Source organism: Loxodonta africana, chromosome 3 (assembly GCF_030014295.1).
Source record: "Loxodonta africana isolate mLoxAfr1 chromosome 3, mLoxAfr1.hap2, whole genome shotgun sequence".
Classification (NCBI taxonomy): domain Eukaryota; kingdom Metazoa; phylum Chordata; class Mammalia; order Proboscidea; family Elephantidae; genus Loxodonta; species Loxodonta africana.
The window spans coordinates 26967480-26987084 of NC_087344.1; the positions used below are offsets into that span (position 1 = coordinate 26967480).

General features: G+C 57.9%; 1 protein-coding gene across 3 annotated transcripts in view; it reads left to right on the forward strand.

The window, feature by feature from the left end:
* Positions 1-19605, forward strand: part of NFIX (nuclear factor I X) — a 95004-nt gene that overhangs the window by 56178 nt on the left and 19221 nt on the right. For all 3 annotated transcript variants that reach the window (XM_064280772.1, XM_064280773.1, XM_010593277.3), the window contains exons 3-6: positions 16666-16728; positions 17031-17105; positions 17502-17622; positions 18678-18814. In XM_064280772.1, the coding sequence (XP_064136842.1) occupies positions 16666-16728; positions 17031-17105; positions 17502-17622; positions 18678-18814 (396 nt within the window). The remainder of the gene's footprint in view (positions 1-16665; positions 16729-17030; positions 17106-17501; positions 17623-18677; positions 18815-19605) is intronic.

A 19605-nucleotide genomic window follows, 5' to 3' on the forward strand; every position in this document is an offset into this window, starting at 1 on the left:
CCGCCCCACCGCTAAAAAATGTTCATAATTTGGAAAGAAAAGGAACTTTTTACAAGCTGGCTGCTCTAGGGAACTTTCCGTCGGTTCTTTTTGGCCTCGTGATGGGTGGGGCCCACTTTTCCCTTCCCTCCCTCTCCAGCTCGTCTAATAATCCCCCCCCCCACCAGCTTCACCAAATACACACACCCTTTAGGAGACCTCCAGCCGGCTGCACCAGTCATCCCAACAGGGCAGGGCTTCGGGGGAGGTTAGCCTAGGGAAGGCTGAAGGCCTGTCTTTACCCTCCTGGGCCCCATCCAAGCGTGGGGCATAAACCCCCTTTCCCCTCCCCTCTGCACCCCAGATGTTGGTCCCGTCGCAGGCCCAAATCTTGCCCCACGCTCCTGCTAGATGAGGATCCCCAGCCTTCAGCAGGAGTCAGGCCCTGCTGGAGAGGGGGCCGCTGGAGAGGGAGCGGGGAGGTGCTGAGCTCACCGCCTCGGCATCTCCCCTCCCCCTGCTGATGTGCGAGGGCCCGGGCTGCACTCCTGCGCCAGCCGCCTCACTCCCTAATAGCTTTTTAAGTCCAACCACATGTGTCTGTGGAGAGCGAGAGCAAGCGAGCAAGCGGAGCCGCCCCTCTCGGGGCCTCAGGTTCTCCCCCACCCTTGGCGGAGACCACCCTCCACTTGGAGCAGTCTCGGGGCTGGGGGAGGGGGTGTCTGCCCATCTGCTCCCCTGGCCCAGCTGAGCACGAAGGGGATGGGGCTGGTGTGACAGGGCGCTGAGTGGTTGGGTCTCCCTGGGGAGTGTCATGTGAGGCCAGCTCTTCAGGCTCCAGATCCCAGCCTTTCCTCTAGGTCCTGGGGTCTGGGATGCTCTCTCCCTGCGGAAGGGCAGCCAGGCATAGGTGCCGGTGCTCAAAAGGGGCCCAGCTTGGAGCTGGGTGAGGAGCCCTGATCATGCCAGGGGCCTCTCTCTCCTTGCACCTGGCCCCTCTCAGGCTGACCTGCTGATCGCCCCCTTCGACCTGGGGACACGTGTGGTTCCCTGTGCGTGTGAGTGGTTTGTGGGGAGGCGTGTGGGGTGCGGTTTTGCAGGGGGGGAATGAGGGATGAGAACCAATGGGCCAGCAGGCCTGGGGTCCTAATGAGAAAATTGCTTCCAGCCAGGGAGCCCTGCTCTGCGGCTGAAATTGCATCCAGCCCCAGCCAGCTTTGCTGCTGCAGTCTCCGCCCTTCGGAAGGAGGTGGGGAGGAGCGGGCTTGCACAGGACTCAGCTCCCCCAAAACACACACACACACACACACACACACACACACACACACCTTGGAGAGTTTCTTCTGGCCCCTTGTGCCCTGGAGGGGAAAAGGGGATGTAGGTGAGCACAAGGGGCCAGCCTTGGCTCAGGACCCTGACTGAGAGGCAGAGGCAGAGGCAGAGGCAGAGGCAGAGGCAGAGGCGGGAGAAGGGATGGAGGCATTTCCTCCCTCTCCTTCCCATTCTCTTCAGCTCACACTGTGTGCCAAGGGCCGAGGGCCGCTAGAGGGTAGGCTCGGAGAGGGTGGCATTTAAAGTCTCACTGAGAAAGGATGTCAGGGAGATTTTGTTTACATATTGGTCCTGTGTGCATGTCTGTCTGATGTTTCAGGATGTGTCATTTGAAATTTAGCCTCCCCAAAGTGGATGCCCTTCCACTCAGGAGACCGCACTTGCCCACATCCCAGGTGAGGGGGCCCATAAGCTGAGAGCTGGCTTAGCTTCCTTTCTTCTTCCTGTTCCTCACTCAGACTTTCCAGCAAAACAAGCTAGAGAATTTGTGGGACCCAGGGCAAAATAAAAACACAGGCCATTAAACCAAGCTCATGTAGCCAGCCCTGGTTCTGAGGAAAGTTGGTACCACCAAGTGGCCGGCTGGCCCTGAGGGCTTCCAGTCGCGCAGATCAACCAGCCTCAGGCCTGCTCGTGCCCTCCCTGAATAGACCAGAAGTTTCCATGTATGAGGGATATTTGTCAAACACCTGGGAATATTTCTTCCTAACCTGGGACTTTGGTCTCTCCACAGCATCCTTCAAAGACTCTTGATTGCCATCTGCCCGTTCTCTGGATTCTAGAGATGGTGATTGGGGAGGGGCCAAGAGGAGTTGGAGAGAGAATGGGCCCACAACTTAAGCTCTTAGAGATTCTCAGGGCAAGGTTACCCATGTCACCCAGGGGTAAACCTGACAGTGGCTTGGGAGCCATGCACCTGTGGGAGGTGGACCCTGTGGGCTGCTGAGCCCTGGCAGCCTGCCCTGCCTGAACCTTCCTGCCCCCTGGGGTGGAGCCACAACAGCCACTGGCAAGCTGTGCAGAGCAGGGAGCAAGCAGGAGTGCTTGAAGGGAGGGAAGAAGGCAGGAGGAAGGAAACAACCCCATTGTCATCCCCCAAATTACTGGCTGGGATGGCGGGGGTGGAGGCGGAAAGCCGACATTGTTTACTTAATTAAAAGTAAACAACAATTTGCCGCTGCCAGCCTCCCATTAGCTGTGTGCCGAGTGCGGAGCCCTAGGAGCTGGGGACTCGGCTTTTTGCTCCCCCCGCCCCCCAGCCCAGCTAATGTCACCACACCCCAGCCTCAGCTCCCTAGGGCCCTGTGCCCTTCCCTGGTTCTGCCCTCCTCAGGCTGAGGGGGTGTGAGAAACTGATAGCCCGACTGCCTCAGGGTCCGGATAAGAGTGTCAAGAAACTATCACTGACTGGCTCCTGTGGGGAACTAGCTGTGTGCACACAGCCATCGAGGGAGGTTCAGGGGAAGTAGAGTGAATAGCAGCGTTGGGGTCAAACAGGGTAGAGCCCAGGAGCTTCCTCCTCTGGCTACCCTGATGTTCGGCTCCCTAAGCGAGGCAGGCTTCTCACCCCACGGAGGCCCCAACCCATACTACCTTTTTTCTTCTTAGCTTATTAACATCCTTCTGTCATCTTTTTGGCTCTGCTCCCAGAAGGGGGCCATTCAGGGCTCCTGGAGGGCTGGAAAGGGAGGTGAGCTCCCTGGCCCCAAGTGGAGAAGGGCTGCTGAAATGGGGACCCTGGCCAGGACAGTTCCAGGTGACCCTGGGAGCAGAGGGAGGGATTTGCCTGGGTTGGGCCTTGGCTGGGGACCACCCAACTCCTGCTTCTTGGAGGAGGTGGCTTTGGCCTTCAGGTAGAAGGGGTGGTCAGATGGCAAGAGGGCTGCGGAGGGCCTTCCGTTGGCCTCCCTCAACCTCTGCTTGGCCCAGGAGCTGAGCAGGACACCTTTCAGGGGTCTGTCCCAGATAAATTCTCACCTCTCCCGTGGACTCCCTTCCTCCTCAAAATGAAAAGGCTGGACCTTACGTGTATGTGTATGACTTTAAACTCTCTGAGCCTCTGCTTCCCCTGACCAGGGGATCAAAGACAACTTGCTGGGAGTAGTCTGGAGAAAAAAAAAAAAAAAAAGTGCACAGACACTTGAAACTTAGCAGCCCAGCACCTGCTTTATAAAACCATGGTTGGGCTGGGCTGGTATTGGCCACTGCCTCCTAGACTAGACAGGTAAGGTGAGGAGCAGTATTTTGGAAAAAAAAAAAAAAGAAATCCGTAAACACACTGAAAGCCAAGCACGCAGGGATTTAATCCCAAAGGGTGAGAGGAGAGGGGAGCCATGATTCTCATTCCATGCCCCAATCCAGTGGTTTTCACCTTGTTCTGCCCCCATGGCATGTCTGCTGATGTTGGAGATATTTTTGGTGGTCACAACTGGTGTAGGGGAGTGCTACTGGCATCTAGTGGGTAGAGCCCAGGGATGCTGGTAAACATCCTACAGTGCACAGGATGGCCTTCACCACGGAGAACGATCCAGAGTTTGTTGGCTCTGCCAAGATTTGGCGCTCCCTCAGGAGTCGCCCTCTAACAGACACTGGGCCAGCCTTCTCTTACACTCAGTTTGGCCAGTGCCCACTCTCCCCGAGTCATCCTGCCCTCCCCGTTGCAGCCTCCAGGTCCTCTTCTTAGCATCAGGACTCCCATCCACACGCACGCATGTGAGCGCACAGCTCCCGTGATTCATGCACATCAGGATTTTCACATGTGCTCACACACACAGAAGAATCTGGGAAGTCTGTCCTTTGCTTAATTGAATTAAAGGACTGGGGTTTGGCAGGACATTGTGTATCTGAGCTGCAGCTCGTTGTAGACATTTCAGCAGGATGGGACAGTTCAGGCTCCCTGTGAGTCCAGAGGCTGCTGCTTCTGCTGCCCATGGGGCAGGCGCCCGCCCGAGCCCCTGTTCTGCTCCTCTGTCCCCTCCTCCTCTCTCTGGGGGAGGCTGGAGAGGTCAGGGACACTCCTGCTCCTCTTCCCCTTTCAGCTTCTGCTGGTGGGATGCTGCAGGGACGGGTGGCCTCCTGAGGGGCCAAGCGACTGCCAGGAGCAGAACAGGCCAGTTGCACCTTCCAGGCTTTTTGCTGTCAGTCCTGCTGTCCCTGCTTGGGGGATGGGGGAGCTGGGGTGCTGCTGGTTGGAAGGGAGACACTCCTTGGCCAGGATGTAATGTCACCAAGCTTGGACTGAAAGATGGGGGTTTGGCCTTAGGGCTTTAGGGAGCCTGCGACCCCTGTAGGGGTGACCAAGAGCACTAATGAAGGGGGGACGGAGGGATGTTTGTGGGGGTGGGGGTGAGGAAGGCAGCAGTAGGCAGAAGTCCTTGGGGAAGACCAGGTCTTCTGGCTCCCCTCCCCTACCTGAAGCTGGGGGGGAGGTGCTTCTTCAGTCTTCAGGGACAGAAGTAGTACAGGGCCAAAGGCATGCTTTTGAAGCTTGCTCCCCTCCAGCCTCTGCCCATCCGTCTGTGGCCTCTGCCTTGGTAGGCTCTGGGGTGGGTGGGCCTGTGTGAGTGTTCTCAGCTGCCTTTACTAGTGATGCATGAACCCACTCTTGCCTCTCCTTGGGGAGCAGAGAAGGTGAGCTCAGTCCCTGCCTCTCATCTTAGGAGCCCCCCGATCCCAGGCACCCCCAAAAGAAGCCTTGCTTGGAGCCACTCCTAGCCCAGAGCCAAGGGCATTGGAAAAGGCCCTTATCTGGACTGGGTCCAAGGTCCTAACTGTGGTGGGAGGGTGGGTCAGCCAGCCTGGGCCTCCTGGGGGCCATCTCCCAGCACGTGCTGCCCTCTCTGGCACCTATTCTTGCTCATGCCTTCATGGGATGCTCACTGTATGCAGAATTTCAAGGCAAGCCAGATCTAGCCTTTGCCCCGAGTTTAGGACCAGTGCTGCAGGCTTGCCAATGGCTGGTGGCTCAGGCTTCCAGGACATCCAGGGACCATTGGCACCGTGACCTTGGGTGGGTTAGACAGGGCAGGGGTTGAGGAGCAGCCCTCCCAAAGCCCGAGAGGAGGGCTGGGGGGCCAGGGAAGTACCAGGCCAGGCCCTGTGAAATGATCTGCAGCACCCAGGGTCAGAGGGTGGGGGGAGCCCGGGCTCACCTCGGCTAACCTCCCACTGAACAAAGGGGCCTTTCTCCATGCCCGCCGGAGGGTGCGCCCGCCCAGCCAGCCGCTGCCGCCACTGCAGAGCACTGGGGTTTTTTTTCCTTCTGACTTTTCTCCATTTCTCTCCCTGCTTCTGGTTCCTGATCTCTGACTTTAACTCCCCATTTTTCACTTTTTGAGAGAGGGGGAAAGAAAAAATCTTTTCATGCATTTATCAAGTGCAGAGGCAAGTCTGCGCTGCCAAAAGGGGGGGGGGTGTCCTGGGCATGTTGGAAACAGTCCTGGGGCCAAAGGGCCACAGCCTCCCCAAATTGAAGATTGCCCCGCTCTGGAGGAGGTGGGCAGGGTGGGATACCTCTGTCCCCACTCCTGCCCAGCTGTGCACCTGGCAGGCCTGGCCCCCCACCTCCCACTTCTCGCTGGCCCGTTCTCTGCCCCCTTCACCACAAGCTGTTCCTAATCAATGAGAACGGGAAGCTCAGCCCTCACGTCAGGGGATGTGTTTGGCGGTGGTGGCAGCAGCAGCAGCAACAACAGGAGCTGCTTCCTTGGGCAGCTCCTTCCCTGTCGCACAGCCTAGGATCCTAGTGGTCCAAGCCTGGCCAGATCCTTCTTCCTGCTCCCTGCTCCTGCCTTGTGGCTGTGGAGAGAGAACACCGTGCCCTCGAGCCCTGAGGTTCGCCTGCCCACAGTTTCTACTGTAAACTCACTGCGCCACCTAGCTACGGCATCCAGAAGTGCAGCGGCCACTTCCTTGGGTGTGGGCTGGGCCTGGCAACCTGAAAACCGCTTTGGTCCTTCAGGGTATTTGAGGTGGGAATTTGGCACTTGCCCTCCTGAAGATTCAGTGTCATTTGCCTTTCAGCAGACCTGGACTGTTGCCCCCTATTAGCTGCCAGTCCGTGTATGTACTGTGTACTTGTTCCCCCTTCTGTAAGGAGCCCCTCTACAGCTCCTCAGGACCACAGCGCCACTGAAATGTAGCGCCTCCAGAGCCGCTCCCCTTGCCTCATCAGTGCCTTATGCATGTGTTGTGCTTTACAGTGTATGTAACCGTCCCATTTCATTCTCCATAAAAACTCCTGCTCATGGCCCCAGTGCCCTCCAAGGGAGGTCTTGATTGCATTGCCCAGGGGGAGAAAGGAGAGGCAGGCTTAGGATTTGAACCCCCGGGCTTCTGTCCAGCACCCACAGCTGTCTGCACCCCTCAGGAGGGCGCCCATCCACTCAGCCAAGCCCTGGCTGAGGCTCTCAGGGCTCGAGTAGGACCTTTAGAGGCAAATATCCAAATTCCTCATGTCTTGGGGCCTCCAGGGAAGGGAGAGGAGCACAGGTCTCCTTGTGCTTGTCCTTCCCTGCCAAAGAAGCTGGTTTCCTCTCCGGCCAGTGTGGCCCCAGGCATGGAGGCCAGGGTGTACACAGTCCTGAGGCACAGCTGTACCCAGGTCTGCTTGGACTTTGTGGAAGGATTAAGCAGTACTGTGGTTTCCAGGCCAATTCGTTGAGTATGAGCGTTGAGGGCTGAGCCTGCAGGAAAGGTTTTCCCTCCTCTGGAGGGCAGAGGGCGGAGGTGCCACCCATTTGGTGCTTCTGTCCCCTGGGTGGTCAGTGCAGCCACATTTGGAAGAAGGGTTTTAGGAGGGTCTTGGCCAGACTTCCCCAGCCTGAGGGACAGGGTCTCCAGACTCTCATGCTGTTCAGAGATGGAGTCTTTCACTCCCTCTGCCAGCCCTGGCCCTGGCCCAGCCAGAGGCTCTCAGTGTTAGTGAGATTTGGAAGGAAGGGTGCTTGGGTTCCAGCCTCCGGGCAAGACAAGGACACCATTCTAGACACCTGATTATAGCAATCGTTTGTGTCTTGCTGCTCTTTGATGAACAGGAGTCAGGTCTTCCCTGCCACAAGGCAAGTCCACCGGTAGAGGAGCCATCTTTGGGGTCAGCAGCCTGGGTGCTGGTGCTTTCTGTAGAAGCTGAGGCATTTAGAGCCCTCAGGGCTTGGCCACCCTGAGGAACAGAGGCAGGCGGCTTTGAGCTGGCTCCCACTTCCCCACAGGGGTGAGTGGAGGTAGGTGGATCCTACTGGATTCCTCTTCCCGCATGCCCAAGTTTCCTGGATAGATTCTCCCAAGGAAAAGGCGCAGTGGGAGGCAAGTGCAGGCAGGACTCTCGAAGGTCAGATAGAGAGAGGGTGCGAGAAAGGAGGGTGAGGGGCCTGCTGCTCCCCCAGCCCTAGTGTCCCCTGCCGAGCCTGGCTCCATGTCTTTAGGTAGGAGGACCTTCCCCTGCCCAGGGCTGAGGCCTGCCTCTGTGCGGACTCACTTCTTCCACCCCCCTTCCTTGGTCAGCTGATCTTTCTCCAGGCCTTCTGCTCTTCCTCTCTCTTTCCTCTGAGGTGGAGTGGGGGAAGGGGAATTGGGGCTCCTTGTCCTAGGGTCTCCTCCCCACTCCTCACCCTGCTGAGCGCCTGCCAGACAGATGCTGGCAGCTGGAAGAAGCCCAGGCAGTTGTGTGCGAGAAGCCACTCCTGGGTATTTTTAGGAAAGTGTTTTCCCCCTCCCCTTTTTTTTCTTAAAGCAGTCATTTCCTCCTTTACTTTCTCGCTTTCTCTTTGCTTTGTCCCATTATTCCTTGCCTCTCGGAACTGTCTACCTCTCTGATTCTTCCTGGTGCAGTCTCCTTTCTTCGAACACCTTTGCTTTGACTCTTACTCTCTGTCTTGCCTGTTTCTGTTTTTTAATCTTAGCTTTATCTTTTTGTCACTCTCTTGCTCTGTGACTTACTGCCTCCTCCCCTCCTCCCCCTAAACCCCTGCTTGCCCCAAGGTATGTGCCCTGAGTGGCCTCCAGAGCCTCCACCTTCTTATCCTGGGTTGGCAGTTATCGCCCTGAGGACTCTGTCCCTTTATGAATAATTAGACCAAGGGCAAGTGTACTGGGGGATGGGGGACTATTAATAGCCCCATGAGCAGCTGGGGGCGAGGGTGGTTGTCTGGACAGGCCTGGCCTGGGAAGCTCAAAGGGCCCAGAAAGGGCAGGGCTGGAAATAGAGAAAGCTGGGTGGGGGTGAGAGGAGCAGCTCCGGAGGCTGCTTGCCAGCAGTGGGCACCCATCCTGCAATGCCCCTGGTCTTGGCTTGTCGGGTGGGGAGGGTATTCTCCACTTTCAGTCTCTCTCCATCAGATTGGGGAGGACACGGAAGCTCCAGGGGCTGAAAGCCACTATCCCAGACCCCATAGTCCTATGACTCCTGGCCCCAGGCCCTCTTGGAAATGCTGGCGCTGGCTGCCAGCTGAGCCCTGGCATGGTCGGCACTGCCAGGAGAGGTGCCTGTGGCCATGGGGCAGTGCTGAGCCCCTGGTGTCCTCAACTCTCTGTATCCCCAGGGCTGGGGCGGAGCAGTCCTGGGCCGGGTGGGAAAGGGGATGAGAAGGGCCTTGGGGCCAATGTTCTCCAGAACCCAGAGAGAGGAACAAGGTGTTCTCTGCCTCTCCCCACCCTGCTTCTGGCGTGGTGACTCGTCCTGAGACAGGTGGGCCAGAGACCAGTTACTGTGCCCTCCACTAGGGGTGGGTGCAGCCTGTAGAAGGCATCTTGCTCTGCTTTTATTTGCAGAGAAACCTCTCAGATGTTGATGAGTCAGGCCGCAAGGGAGCCCCTCTGCCCATGGGGTGTGGTTGTCCTCTGGGGCAAGCCACCAAAAACTATCCTCTAGGCCATAGTATATGGTGTAACAAAGACCTCGAGCTTCTGGGGGGAGGGAGCCGAGGGCCAGCGGCGCCTGGAAGGAGGAGTAGAATTTCAGCAAGTGGAGATGAAGGGAAGCATAATCCAGGTGGAGCCTTGCTGTGAGCCAGGCCCCCAGCTCAGCACTTTATATGTTTTTTTCTTTACTGCTCACCCAGCAGCCCTGAGGGGCAGGTGGTACCCCTGTGTTAGACAGGCAACAGCTTATAACTTGGCCATGGTCACTGGGCTGGTAGGTGCTGGAATGTGGATGGGAACTCAGGTAGGGCCCTTTTCACTGTTGCTGGCTACCCACCTTCTCTCTCTGCTTTCCGTCCCTCCATGCTCTGTCCGCTTTGCCACCTCCTTGCTGGGGCCAGGCCAACCTACCCCAGGGTACAGTCTCCACAGTGGTAGAGTACCCCACGAGGTACCCCTTCTGAGGGCATGGGCCAAGGCAGGCTCAGAGTGGAGGAGGAGGGGTAGGTCTGGGATCCATGCCCTGCCACAGGTGTCCCCCCACCCCCCCACTCACCCCCCCATCTCCCTCAGTAGTGACTGCCTCACAAGGCTGCAAAGCCTTTAATACTTCTCTGGTGGGAACTCTGCAGGAGCACTTGGGGACCTCTGGAACATCCAGAAGAGTGTCACTGCTGAACCCTGGGTCTGCTCATTTACTCCATAAACTGGCCTGAGCATTTATGCCTGAGGCTCCGGGGGTCAGCGCTGGGCCTCTTGCAAAGAACAGACCCAGGGGAACCTGCCGTTCTTCTTGGTCTTTGGAGGAGACAGCTGGTGCCAAGAGCCATCCTGCCAGCATCTCTGCGTGCTGCTGTAGGTGGGGGTCTCATTTATGAACTGCTGCTGGGCAGCCTGCCACCCCTGCCTAGGGCTGGGCTGGGCTTGGAGGGGCACTGACCAAGCTGCTGGGCCTGGGCTTTTTCTCTGTCTGTCTGCTGGGTACTCTGCACCTGGGCTCCTCTCTCCTTTCGGTTTCTTCTTTCCAGTTTTGGCTCCTTTGCTGGCCACTGCCTGTCATCCTTTGGAGTGGAATGCCGGCCTTCCCGCCTCTTCCTTGAGTAGGCTGCTCTCAGGAATCAGGCTCTGTCTACAGGGGTTCTTCTTGGGCTGGGGTGGTGCTGCCTCCTGGGGGCAGGAGCTGACAGGAGAGCGCCTCCAAGGGGCTCAAGGGCTGCCTGCTGGGATCAAGGGGCAGCAGGAGTTTTCCTGACTCTTGTTTTCCTGGAGGAAAGCCATGAATTTAGGGACAACTTTCTCATTAAGAGAGTGAGATCCCCTGGCTAGGGGGCCACATCCACATGCAGGAGAGTCATCAAGGGCTGCAGGAGGACAGCCTTCTTCACAGGGGTGCAGTCTGAGGGCCCAGGCTTCCAGAAGAAGCCTGAGACTAGCCGTTGGACCCTGCTCTCTGGTCTCCTCGGTACCGCTTGAGCAGACAGACTGGCCTCCTCCTCCCTTCCCACACCCTGACTACCAGGCCGAGGGCCCCGCCATAGCTGACCAGGCTCTCGGCCCCAGACAGCAGCCGTGGGTGGAGAAGAAGAGAATAGTTCTTCCAGCAGTCAGGATCCGGGCAGAGTGGAGGATCCTGTGAAGATACTGGCCCACCCTGAGTGCCTTCCTTCAGCCTGGGCCACCAGGGGCAGCGAGGGTGGGTCTAGACCAGAGTATGCCATAGTGTGCCTCTGCCTTGTCACCATCCCTTGTCCCCACAGTTTCTTCCTCTTTGTCCTCTTTTCCCAGAAGGTGATTCAAGTCAAAGGCTCGAGTGTCTTTGGATCCATCCACTGAGGGGGAATGAGGCCAGGAGAGAGGAGGCTGGTGGGGGTGGGGAGGCATGTCCCAGAGCCTGGCCTGGTCAAATTGGTCCTTCCACCCTGGGCCCAACTTTATTATCCCACCCCACCTTCATCCCTGCTCCCACCCATGACTTTAGGGCTGTGCTTCCTGGTCAGGTGGGAGGCTAGGGATGACAGGGTGTGTGTGTCTGGGTGTGGGTGTGCGTGTAGCAAGACCAGGGGTTGAGAAGGGGCTAAAGGGAAGAGAAGAAGATCCTGGAAGCCCCATGCCAAGGCCCACCGTCCTGTGCCCTCTATCTGCCCTCCTTTCTCAAGGACTTCCTGGGTCCCCTGTGTCTCCTTTTGCCAAGACGGGGACAGCCTCTCCATCAGCCACCTCTTTGCTCCCCCATCCATTCACCTCACCCCTCCTTAGAGTGTCTCAGATTCTCGGACTTGGGTTTCATGAGGCACAATAGTTACATTCTCCAGCCCTGATTGCTGCAGGCCGGGCCTCTGGCTCTCCTTGAGATTGGGTTTCCCATGCCTGGGACACTCTTGTATCGGGGAGGAGGGGCACACGGGGGATGCGGAGGGAGGGGGTGCCCTGAACCACATCAGCCCTTCAAAGGACAGGGTGCCGCCAGGACCCAGACACCCTCAGCCCAGAGCACTCCCCACTTGCTTCTCCAACCAAGGGTGTGGGGAAAGGCCTGAGATCTGGGCCTTTTCTGTGGCAGGGCGCTTGGTGCTGAGTTTACTATGTGCAAGGGGACGAGGCTCCACATGCGCCGTGTGACTCTACCCTGTGAGAGAGTAAGGAGTGGTGGTAGCATCTCCGCACGGGTACTCACCCGTGTGTCTGACTTGCCTGGGTGTGCACATGTAGGTGTGGGAGAGGCCGTGGGGTGGCTGGACAGCAAGGTACATGCTGCCTTGAAGGAGAGCTTCCCCGGCAACAAGCAGGAATTCCTCCCTCACCTGGCAGGAGCCATAAATATCTCCCTGTCTGCGGCTAGGAAAAAAAATATATTAAAAACATGTCGTCAGTTGGGGTTTATGTGCAACGCTGGGCTCCTCCTGGCAGCTGGAGCCTCACCTTCCAGGGCTCCGCTGAAAAGGCAAAACCCTGTTGGAAACACAGGCCTGCCTGCCCACCCTCGCAGGTCCTGAATTGGGAGAGAAAAGGGAGCTGGAGAGAGGAAAGTGAAGGAGACGAAGGACAGAGAGGCGGAGTGGAGCCAAGGCATAGGACCTGAGTCCAGGAATCGGAATCCAAGGGACAGGCAGAGATCCGAATAAATTGAAGTTTGGAGCTGGTGAGGCTGGGGGGAGGCAGGGTTTGGGGGAGGGCTTCGTGCCTATTCCAGGGTATGAGGAGGACCTGGGAAAGGGAGGGGCTGAGTTGGCCCTGCCCTGGTCTGGGTGCTTCATAACACTTCCACTCGGTGTGGGGGAGTGACAGGTGACGTGTGCAGATGAATGGGGAGCGGCCGGACCAGGAGCCAAATCTCATTTCAGAGCCTTGCTCTGCAGAGCCCGCTCCAGCCCTTGCCGAGACAGAATCCAGATTTATCACCTGCCCCTTCACAGGCCTTCTTTCCAGAAGCCTCTGAAGTGGCCAGACCATTGGCAGGGGAGGCCTCTGCCTTGGATGCATGGATTGCATCCAAGGGAAGGACATGGATTGTCCCAAGGGAAGGACAGACCGACGGGATCCCCAGCAGCATCAAGAATGAGCCATGGGCTCTGAGACCCTCTCCATGTGACCCAGGGCAGGGACCCTGATGCCTGCCTAGGCAGGACATCAGTCTGGACACAGTGGCTGGACTTGGTCTTTAGGCGACTGCATTTGATGGGTCAAGCAGAGGAGACCTCAAATGTGGAGGGGCCCCTCGTCCTCATCAATGGAGGATGAGGGAAGCCTTCAGTCATCTTGGGGTCTAGTGGGTGGGAGCCATGTCCCCTGGCCCCTCTCTCCTCTCCAGGAATTGAGGAGAGCCTTTGTCTTTGAAAGGAGCTTCAAGGAGGGGTCAGGCTCTGAACTGGGTGTGTGAACTCAGTTAGGGTGCCTGCTGCTCTGATGACCAGGCTGGAGAGGAGGCCGAGGCTGGAAAATCTTCCAGGGGACAGATTTGGGCCCAGAGGGCTGGCAATACGAGAGAGGACCTTGGGGGCCGCGGGCCTGAGCTGCAGAGGATAAAGGGTGGAGTGGGGCACCTGCTCGCTTATACCAACCAGCCAGCACCGTCCTTGCTCCTCCACTTGCCCACAGGCCACCAGCTGGCTCATTGTCTCTGGTGAGAAAGCCGACTCTGGGGGCTCCTGTGTGGGCGGGGCACTCATCCATGCACGCCCACCTGGCAGGGGCTCCCAGGGGCTTGGGGGTGAGAGCAAGGGGGTTGACAGAGAAACAGAGCACTGGAGACAGAGCAAGAGGTGCAGTCAAGTCATTGAGAAGGTCCTGCACCTTCAGCCATGAGGCGCGAGAGCGCCCCAGCTGTTCAGCAGTCAAGTTCCCTCCTGTGCTGTTGGCAGTGGGCAGTGCGCAGGGTCTGTGAACAGGAGATAAAGAGGTCAGGCCGAGTGTTTTCTCTCACTAACTGTGGATTTGTGTGTTTGTTCAGCTGGTGGCTCTGATAAGCCCCATTCTGCCAGATAAAAGCTAAGCACCCCTGGGATGGGGCCCGGGGAGGGTGAATAAAGGAGCAGCTCCTCCTTTCTCCGCAGCGCCACCATCCTGGATCCTGGGGTGATCTCCTCCCCTGGAAGTCCTGATACAGAAGGGAGTTGGCCCGAGGACCAGCCATCCCCTGTGAAGCTGGGACGCTCTGAGTGGGTGGGGGGCGGCAGAACTCCTGATACCCAGGGGCTCTCTAGAGCAGACCTAGACCTTGGGGCAGGGCTCCCCACAGAGCGCAGCATGAGAAAGCCGGTGAAAGCAGGCTTCCTGCCTTTCCAACCAGCTATCCTGGGTGCCTGCCAGCCCCCTACCCCTGTCTGTCTGAGGCACGTCGCTGAGATGAGGAGGTGAACCAGGGCTTGCCACCCATCACATCCCTTACCGTCCCGTGGTGCCTGCCACCATGCCTGGGCAGGGTTCCACTCTTGCTTCACTAGTTGAGCCCCTGGGCCTGGGAGTGGCCCGTGGGGGCCTTAGCAGCTTTGGAGCAGAGCGGTGGTGTCCCACACCCTGAGGCCATGGCCCTCCCTGCCCTTCTGCTCTTGGAATGTGGCTTGAACAAGGCAGTGAGGCTCTGGCCACAGCTGCCCCTGCTGCTGGGGCTGGCTCCTGAGCCTCAGAGGCTGGGCCCAGATTTCTAGTGTGTCTGCCTTTTGTCCTGGGGCTGAGTTGAGCATGCTGGGGGCTGGCGGTGGCGGCATTGTGGGCCCTGGCTGGGGCCGCCAGCCATAAGATGGCTGCCAAGGTTTAAAATGGCTGCCAGCAGTGAGCGATCGGGCCGAGCTCGGAGGCGCGTGGCAGTGGCACCGCCCGCGCCCAGGAACTGGCTCCAGCGCTCCGCTTTACATTGCACTGGTAAAAATAATAGTAGGATAACATTTGGGGGCAGTTTCTTGGTTTAAAATGATTTTCTGTCTGCCATGCTTTCCTTTAACCCCCATTTGTCTCTGCCTCGTGGCTGGCCCATCTCCATCTCTTTGTCATCCTCTCTCATCTTTCTGTCCCTGGGCTGAGTGCGCGCATGCGCACCACACAGGCGTATGGTTCCGACTCCCCCGACCATGGTGGTGGCCGATGTCGTGCCCCTGGTGTGGACACCAGGACCTCCTCTCATGAACTCAGGCCTGGAGAGCTTGGTGGCGCCCAAGTTGGTCCTGGACAGACGGGGTTGGTAGCGGTGACCCTGAGCCTGCGTACCTGGTCCTGAATCCATGCCCTCTGGTACAGTGAACCTGGGCCGTGGGAGGCAACAGCCACAGGCCTGGTGGGTTCAAGGAGGCCCAAGAATGGGTGCCTGTTGCCTTGGGCCCTTTGGTTGCTCCCTCCTAGATCGGCTGGGGCTTGACTCAGACCCAGGGAGCCAGGAATGGACTCAGGTGACAGAGTGACATGCCACCATGGTTGTGGTGCAGAGAGGTTGCTCTCCCAGGAAGTGTGGAGGCTGTACTGTGGGCTCCCTCCCAAGCAGAGAGTGGCACTAACAAAGAGCTGGCCCAGGGAGGGCTTCCTGTCTCCCCAGGCCTAAAGCCACCACTGGGGTGAGTACAAAGGGAGATGTGGAAGAGCGTACCCCAGTCTGCAGAGGGCAGGGGGTCCTGCAAACATTTTCCTTATAAACCTCGGCTGCTTTGATTTGTTGCAATGGGACTTAATACTTTTGGAATTAAACAAAAATCAAACAAGGTAAAGGATGCAGGAGGGGGGTTTGAAACTGTTCTGGGGACAGCCTGCCCTTTCCCACTGGTCACACAGAGGCAGGCAGCCAGGAACTTGGCTGATGCCCCCAGCTTTAGCCAGGCAGACATTTGCTCTGAGAATTGGGGGGGAGGGCAGGGGCTGCCATTCTGCCTGCCCAGCTCCTTCCCACTCCCCTGGAGGACAGTGGAATCTCCCACCCTATCTCCTGGGCTGGCCTCACTCCCAGCTGGTCATTCCCCCCTGGCCTGGCTATGAGGCCAGTGCAGAGAGGACTCCTGAGCCAGCAGGTGGGTGTGGGCAAGATGAGAGGCCCCAGCCCACACCAGGGCGCCAGTGTTCAGATGCCACCCCCTGTGTTGTCCCCCTGTGAGCAGCTGATTCTTCAACAAATGCCTGCCCCACAACCTGCGCTGACCCCCCTCTTCACCAAGCTCTCTCCAGCTGTCGTGCCCAGGCAGGCATTCGGGAGGTCCCCGTTGTGCCCCTGGCACACAAAGCTTTGAGGGCATGGGGGGTGGGGGCGGGGGGCTTTCCCAAGCTCAGCAAAATATTCACACGCACGCTCCACCCTGCCCCCAGCCCTCTGTGTGCTCCCACCGCACAATGGGCCCTTGTCTCGGGGCTCCCTCTGAGCAGCTGTGGCACCAGGGCATGAGACAGCCCAGACAGGCTGGCACAGAACGGGTGACGGCGTCAGGGGCAAACCTCCCCCTCTGGGTTGCCAGGCACTGCCTGTGAGCACAGAGGTGAAGTGGGGGTGGGGTGGACCGACAGGGATGGAGTTAATTGAGGGAAGGGGCTGCTCCTCTGGGGAGCTAGAGCATGTGAGGCTGGGGGGTCCCTGGAGTTCCCCTCAGCTGTGGACAGAGACAGGCACTGGCCTAGAGGGTAGCTTCTCCTGGGCGTCCTCTTTGCCCTGACTCTAGGCCAGTGCTGCTCAACCATGGGCGACTTTGTCCCCAGGCCGCATTGGGCAATGTCTGGAGACATTTGTGGTTGTCATAGCTGGGAGTGCTACTGGTATCTAGTGGGTGGAGGCCAGGGATGCCACTTCATATCCAGTAGTGCACAGGACAGACCCCCACAGCAGAGAATGGTCCAGCCCAAATGTCAGTGGTGCGAGGTGGGCACACCTGTGCCAGGTGTGAGCCCAACCCTCCTTCCCCTTCTTCTGGTCTCTCCTTACTTGGGGTAGGATGAAGTTGTTAGCCAGCCTGGGTGGGCAGCGCCCCTGGCTTGGCTAGATTTTGTGTGAAATTTGGTCTTGATCTGTCCTCCCCTTTATGTCTCCTGCAGAATCCGGACAATCAGATAGTTCAAACCAGCAAGGAGATGCGGACATCAAACCACTGCCCAACGGTCAGTGACCCTGCCCCCTGCTGGCCACACCCCTCTGCCCCTCCCCCACCCTGGCCCCTGGCTGGCTTGGTCTCCCCCATCCTTCCCCTTTACTCCACTGTCTCTTGAGCTTCAGTTGTGGTCCCCGAGAGAGGGGGGCTCACCTGAAATATACCCCCTCTTCAGTGTAGACCCAAAGGTTGGGCAAGGGCCAGCCTGGGTGGGAAACAGAGCTTGCGAGGGAGGAAGAGCTATGGGGGAAAAGGACAGGTAACCCCCTCCTGCAGCCTTACCTTGACTCACTCCCCTTTTTCCCTCTTCAGGGCACTTAAGTTTCCAGGACTGTTTCGTGACTTCTGGGGTCTGGAACGTGACTGAGCTGGTGAGAGTATCACAGAGTAAGTGGGCTTCTTCCTTCTGGGCCAGGGACAGGCCAGGGCTGAGCTCAGCAGGAATAGGGTGGGAAAAGTAGAGCTCAGACCTCCCCCTACTGATGGGGTCTTCTAGGGGCTAGGGGGCAGACAGGGCTTCTTGAGATACTCTCTGCTCACGCCACTGTACTGGGTGGAGCAGAGCCAGTCAGAAGCTGGATCTCTAGTTTCTACTGCTTTGGAGGAAAAAAGTCCAATCAAAGGGTTCTTCCTCAAGGACTCCCAGCCAGGAGGAGGCCTCTTCAGCAGTCTGGGCAGCCTGTCTGCCACCCTGGCTTCCAGGAAGCTGCTTGTGGCAATGAAACAGGCCCTGCTGGGCCTCCGGTGCCTTCCAGTCTCATCATCCTCTCGCTTCTTCCCCAGCACCTGTTGCTACAGCATCAGGGCCCAACTTCTCGCTGGCGGACCTGGAGAGCCCCAGCTACTACAACATCAACCAGGTGACCCTGGGGCGGCGGTCCATCACCTCCCCTCCTTCCACCAGGTGAGTCCAGCCCCTGGCCCTCCCACCTTGTCTCAGGCTGTTCCAGGTACAGCCTGGGTGCTTCAGAAAGTCACCCTCATTGCGGGTGCTAGCTCTGAGGTCCCCTTGGTCCCTCTGCTGAGCCACCTGCTGAGCTTCCTACTTGGCACCATGTCGGCTTACAGCCTGGGACACAAATTCGAACAAGGCAGGGCTCTGCTCTGAAGGCCCTCCCAGTGGGGACCCAAGAGGGCTTCTCTCTCAGGGAGGTGGCGTTTGAGCCAAGATATATAAAGGGCTGGTACAGGTGTGGGGTGGATGCTCCAGGAAGAGACAGCAGCCTCTGTCTGGCAGGGCCACCTCACAGAGGGTTTTGGAAGCCAGAAGAAGGCATTTGGACTTCATCCTGGGGCAGTGGGGACCCCTGAAGAGTTCTGAGCAGGGGGTGCTATCTGTGTGTGTTCCAGAAAGCTCCCTCCAGTAGCAGGAGTTTTGGGCGGGACTGGTGGCTAGTGAGGAGGCCACCTGACAGGCTGAGCTGAGGAGGCCCAAGCGGGGTGGTGCGGAGAGGGAAGGATGGAGTTGAGAGATGTCCAGAAAGTAGAGAGTCCACCCTAGTCAGGGTGAGTCATGCGGACAGAGTTGGATCCCAACTTTATTGAAAATTTTGATATTTTGGTTATTGTGACATTTTTGGCATTCATTCTGATTTTTTAAAGTAGTGTATTAAAATGTTGTTTATCTGGTGGCACCACCCCCTGACACTTTGGGTCCCAGGTGAGTACCTTGCTCACCTCGCCCTGGCCTGGCCCTCAGGCTGATGGGATATAGTGACTGAGGGGGAGGAAGAAGTTGAGGGTTGCGCCTAAGCTCTTTGACTTGGGAGCTCAGTGAACAGTGATATCACAGACTGAGATGCCGCTGGTAGAGGAGGAGAAGGTTTGGCTCCTCTACCTCCAGGGAGCGGTGGACTAAGGGGCTATCCATGCTGAGTGGTACAGTCCAAACACCAGGTAATTGCCTGCAGCCTCATACCAGCCTTGTCCCATCTGATCCTGCTTTCCTCCTCCATCCAGCACCACCAAGCGCCCCAAGTCCATTGATGACAGTGAGATGGAGAGCCCTGTCGACGATGTGTTCTATCCCGGGACAGGCCGCTCCCCAGCAGCTGGCAGTAGCCAGTCCAGCGGGTGGCCCAACGATGTGGATGCAGGTATGGACATGAGGAATATCCGCTTCTTACTGGCTTCCCCACTGTCAGGTGCCTTGCAGTGGGAGGGTCATGGCCTTCTCTTCAGAGCCTCCTTGGCCTCCTGCTCTTAGCCTTATGGTCTTCATGGTTCAGTTTCTCAACCTGGGCACTGTTGACATTTGAGGCTAGAATGTTCTTGATCATGGGGGCCCTCCTGTGCACCGCAGCGTGTTTAGCAGCATCCGTGGCCACTAGATGCCAGTAGCACTCCCACCCCAGGTATGACAACCAAAAATGTTTCCAGCTATTACCGAACGTCCCTCAGACATCCCAGGGGCACAATTGCCCCAGGTCAAGAATGCTGGTCCAAAGGGCCCAGCTTCACGCAGATGACCGGAGACGAGTAGTGAACAAGCAGAGGCTTTTTTAGACCAGGAAGAGAAGCCAGGGATGGGAGAAGGTTCTGAGGGGAGGATCTATAGGAAGCCAGCTCAGTCCTTCTCAATCCCCTTTAACCACCCCCTTTCTGTCAAGCTCACCCACCATCGCCTCCAATCTTTGACTGAGTGAGTGGACCCACTGGGTGAGCCCAGGTGGAATGGAGTGGCTGCACACCTGTGAGTGTGTGTGTGTGCGTGTGTACCCATGGGGCTGGGAGGAAGGCCCTACAGCTTGTATGTGTCCTCATGACATGGGTGCTGGGAGTATAGGCCCAGGGTGTGTGGGCATGCACAGAGCGGATCTGCTCTGAAAAGGCTGATGAGGCTCGTGAACAGGGCTTAGTTCTCTGACACAGGTGGATGAGGGTTGGA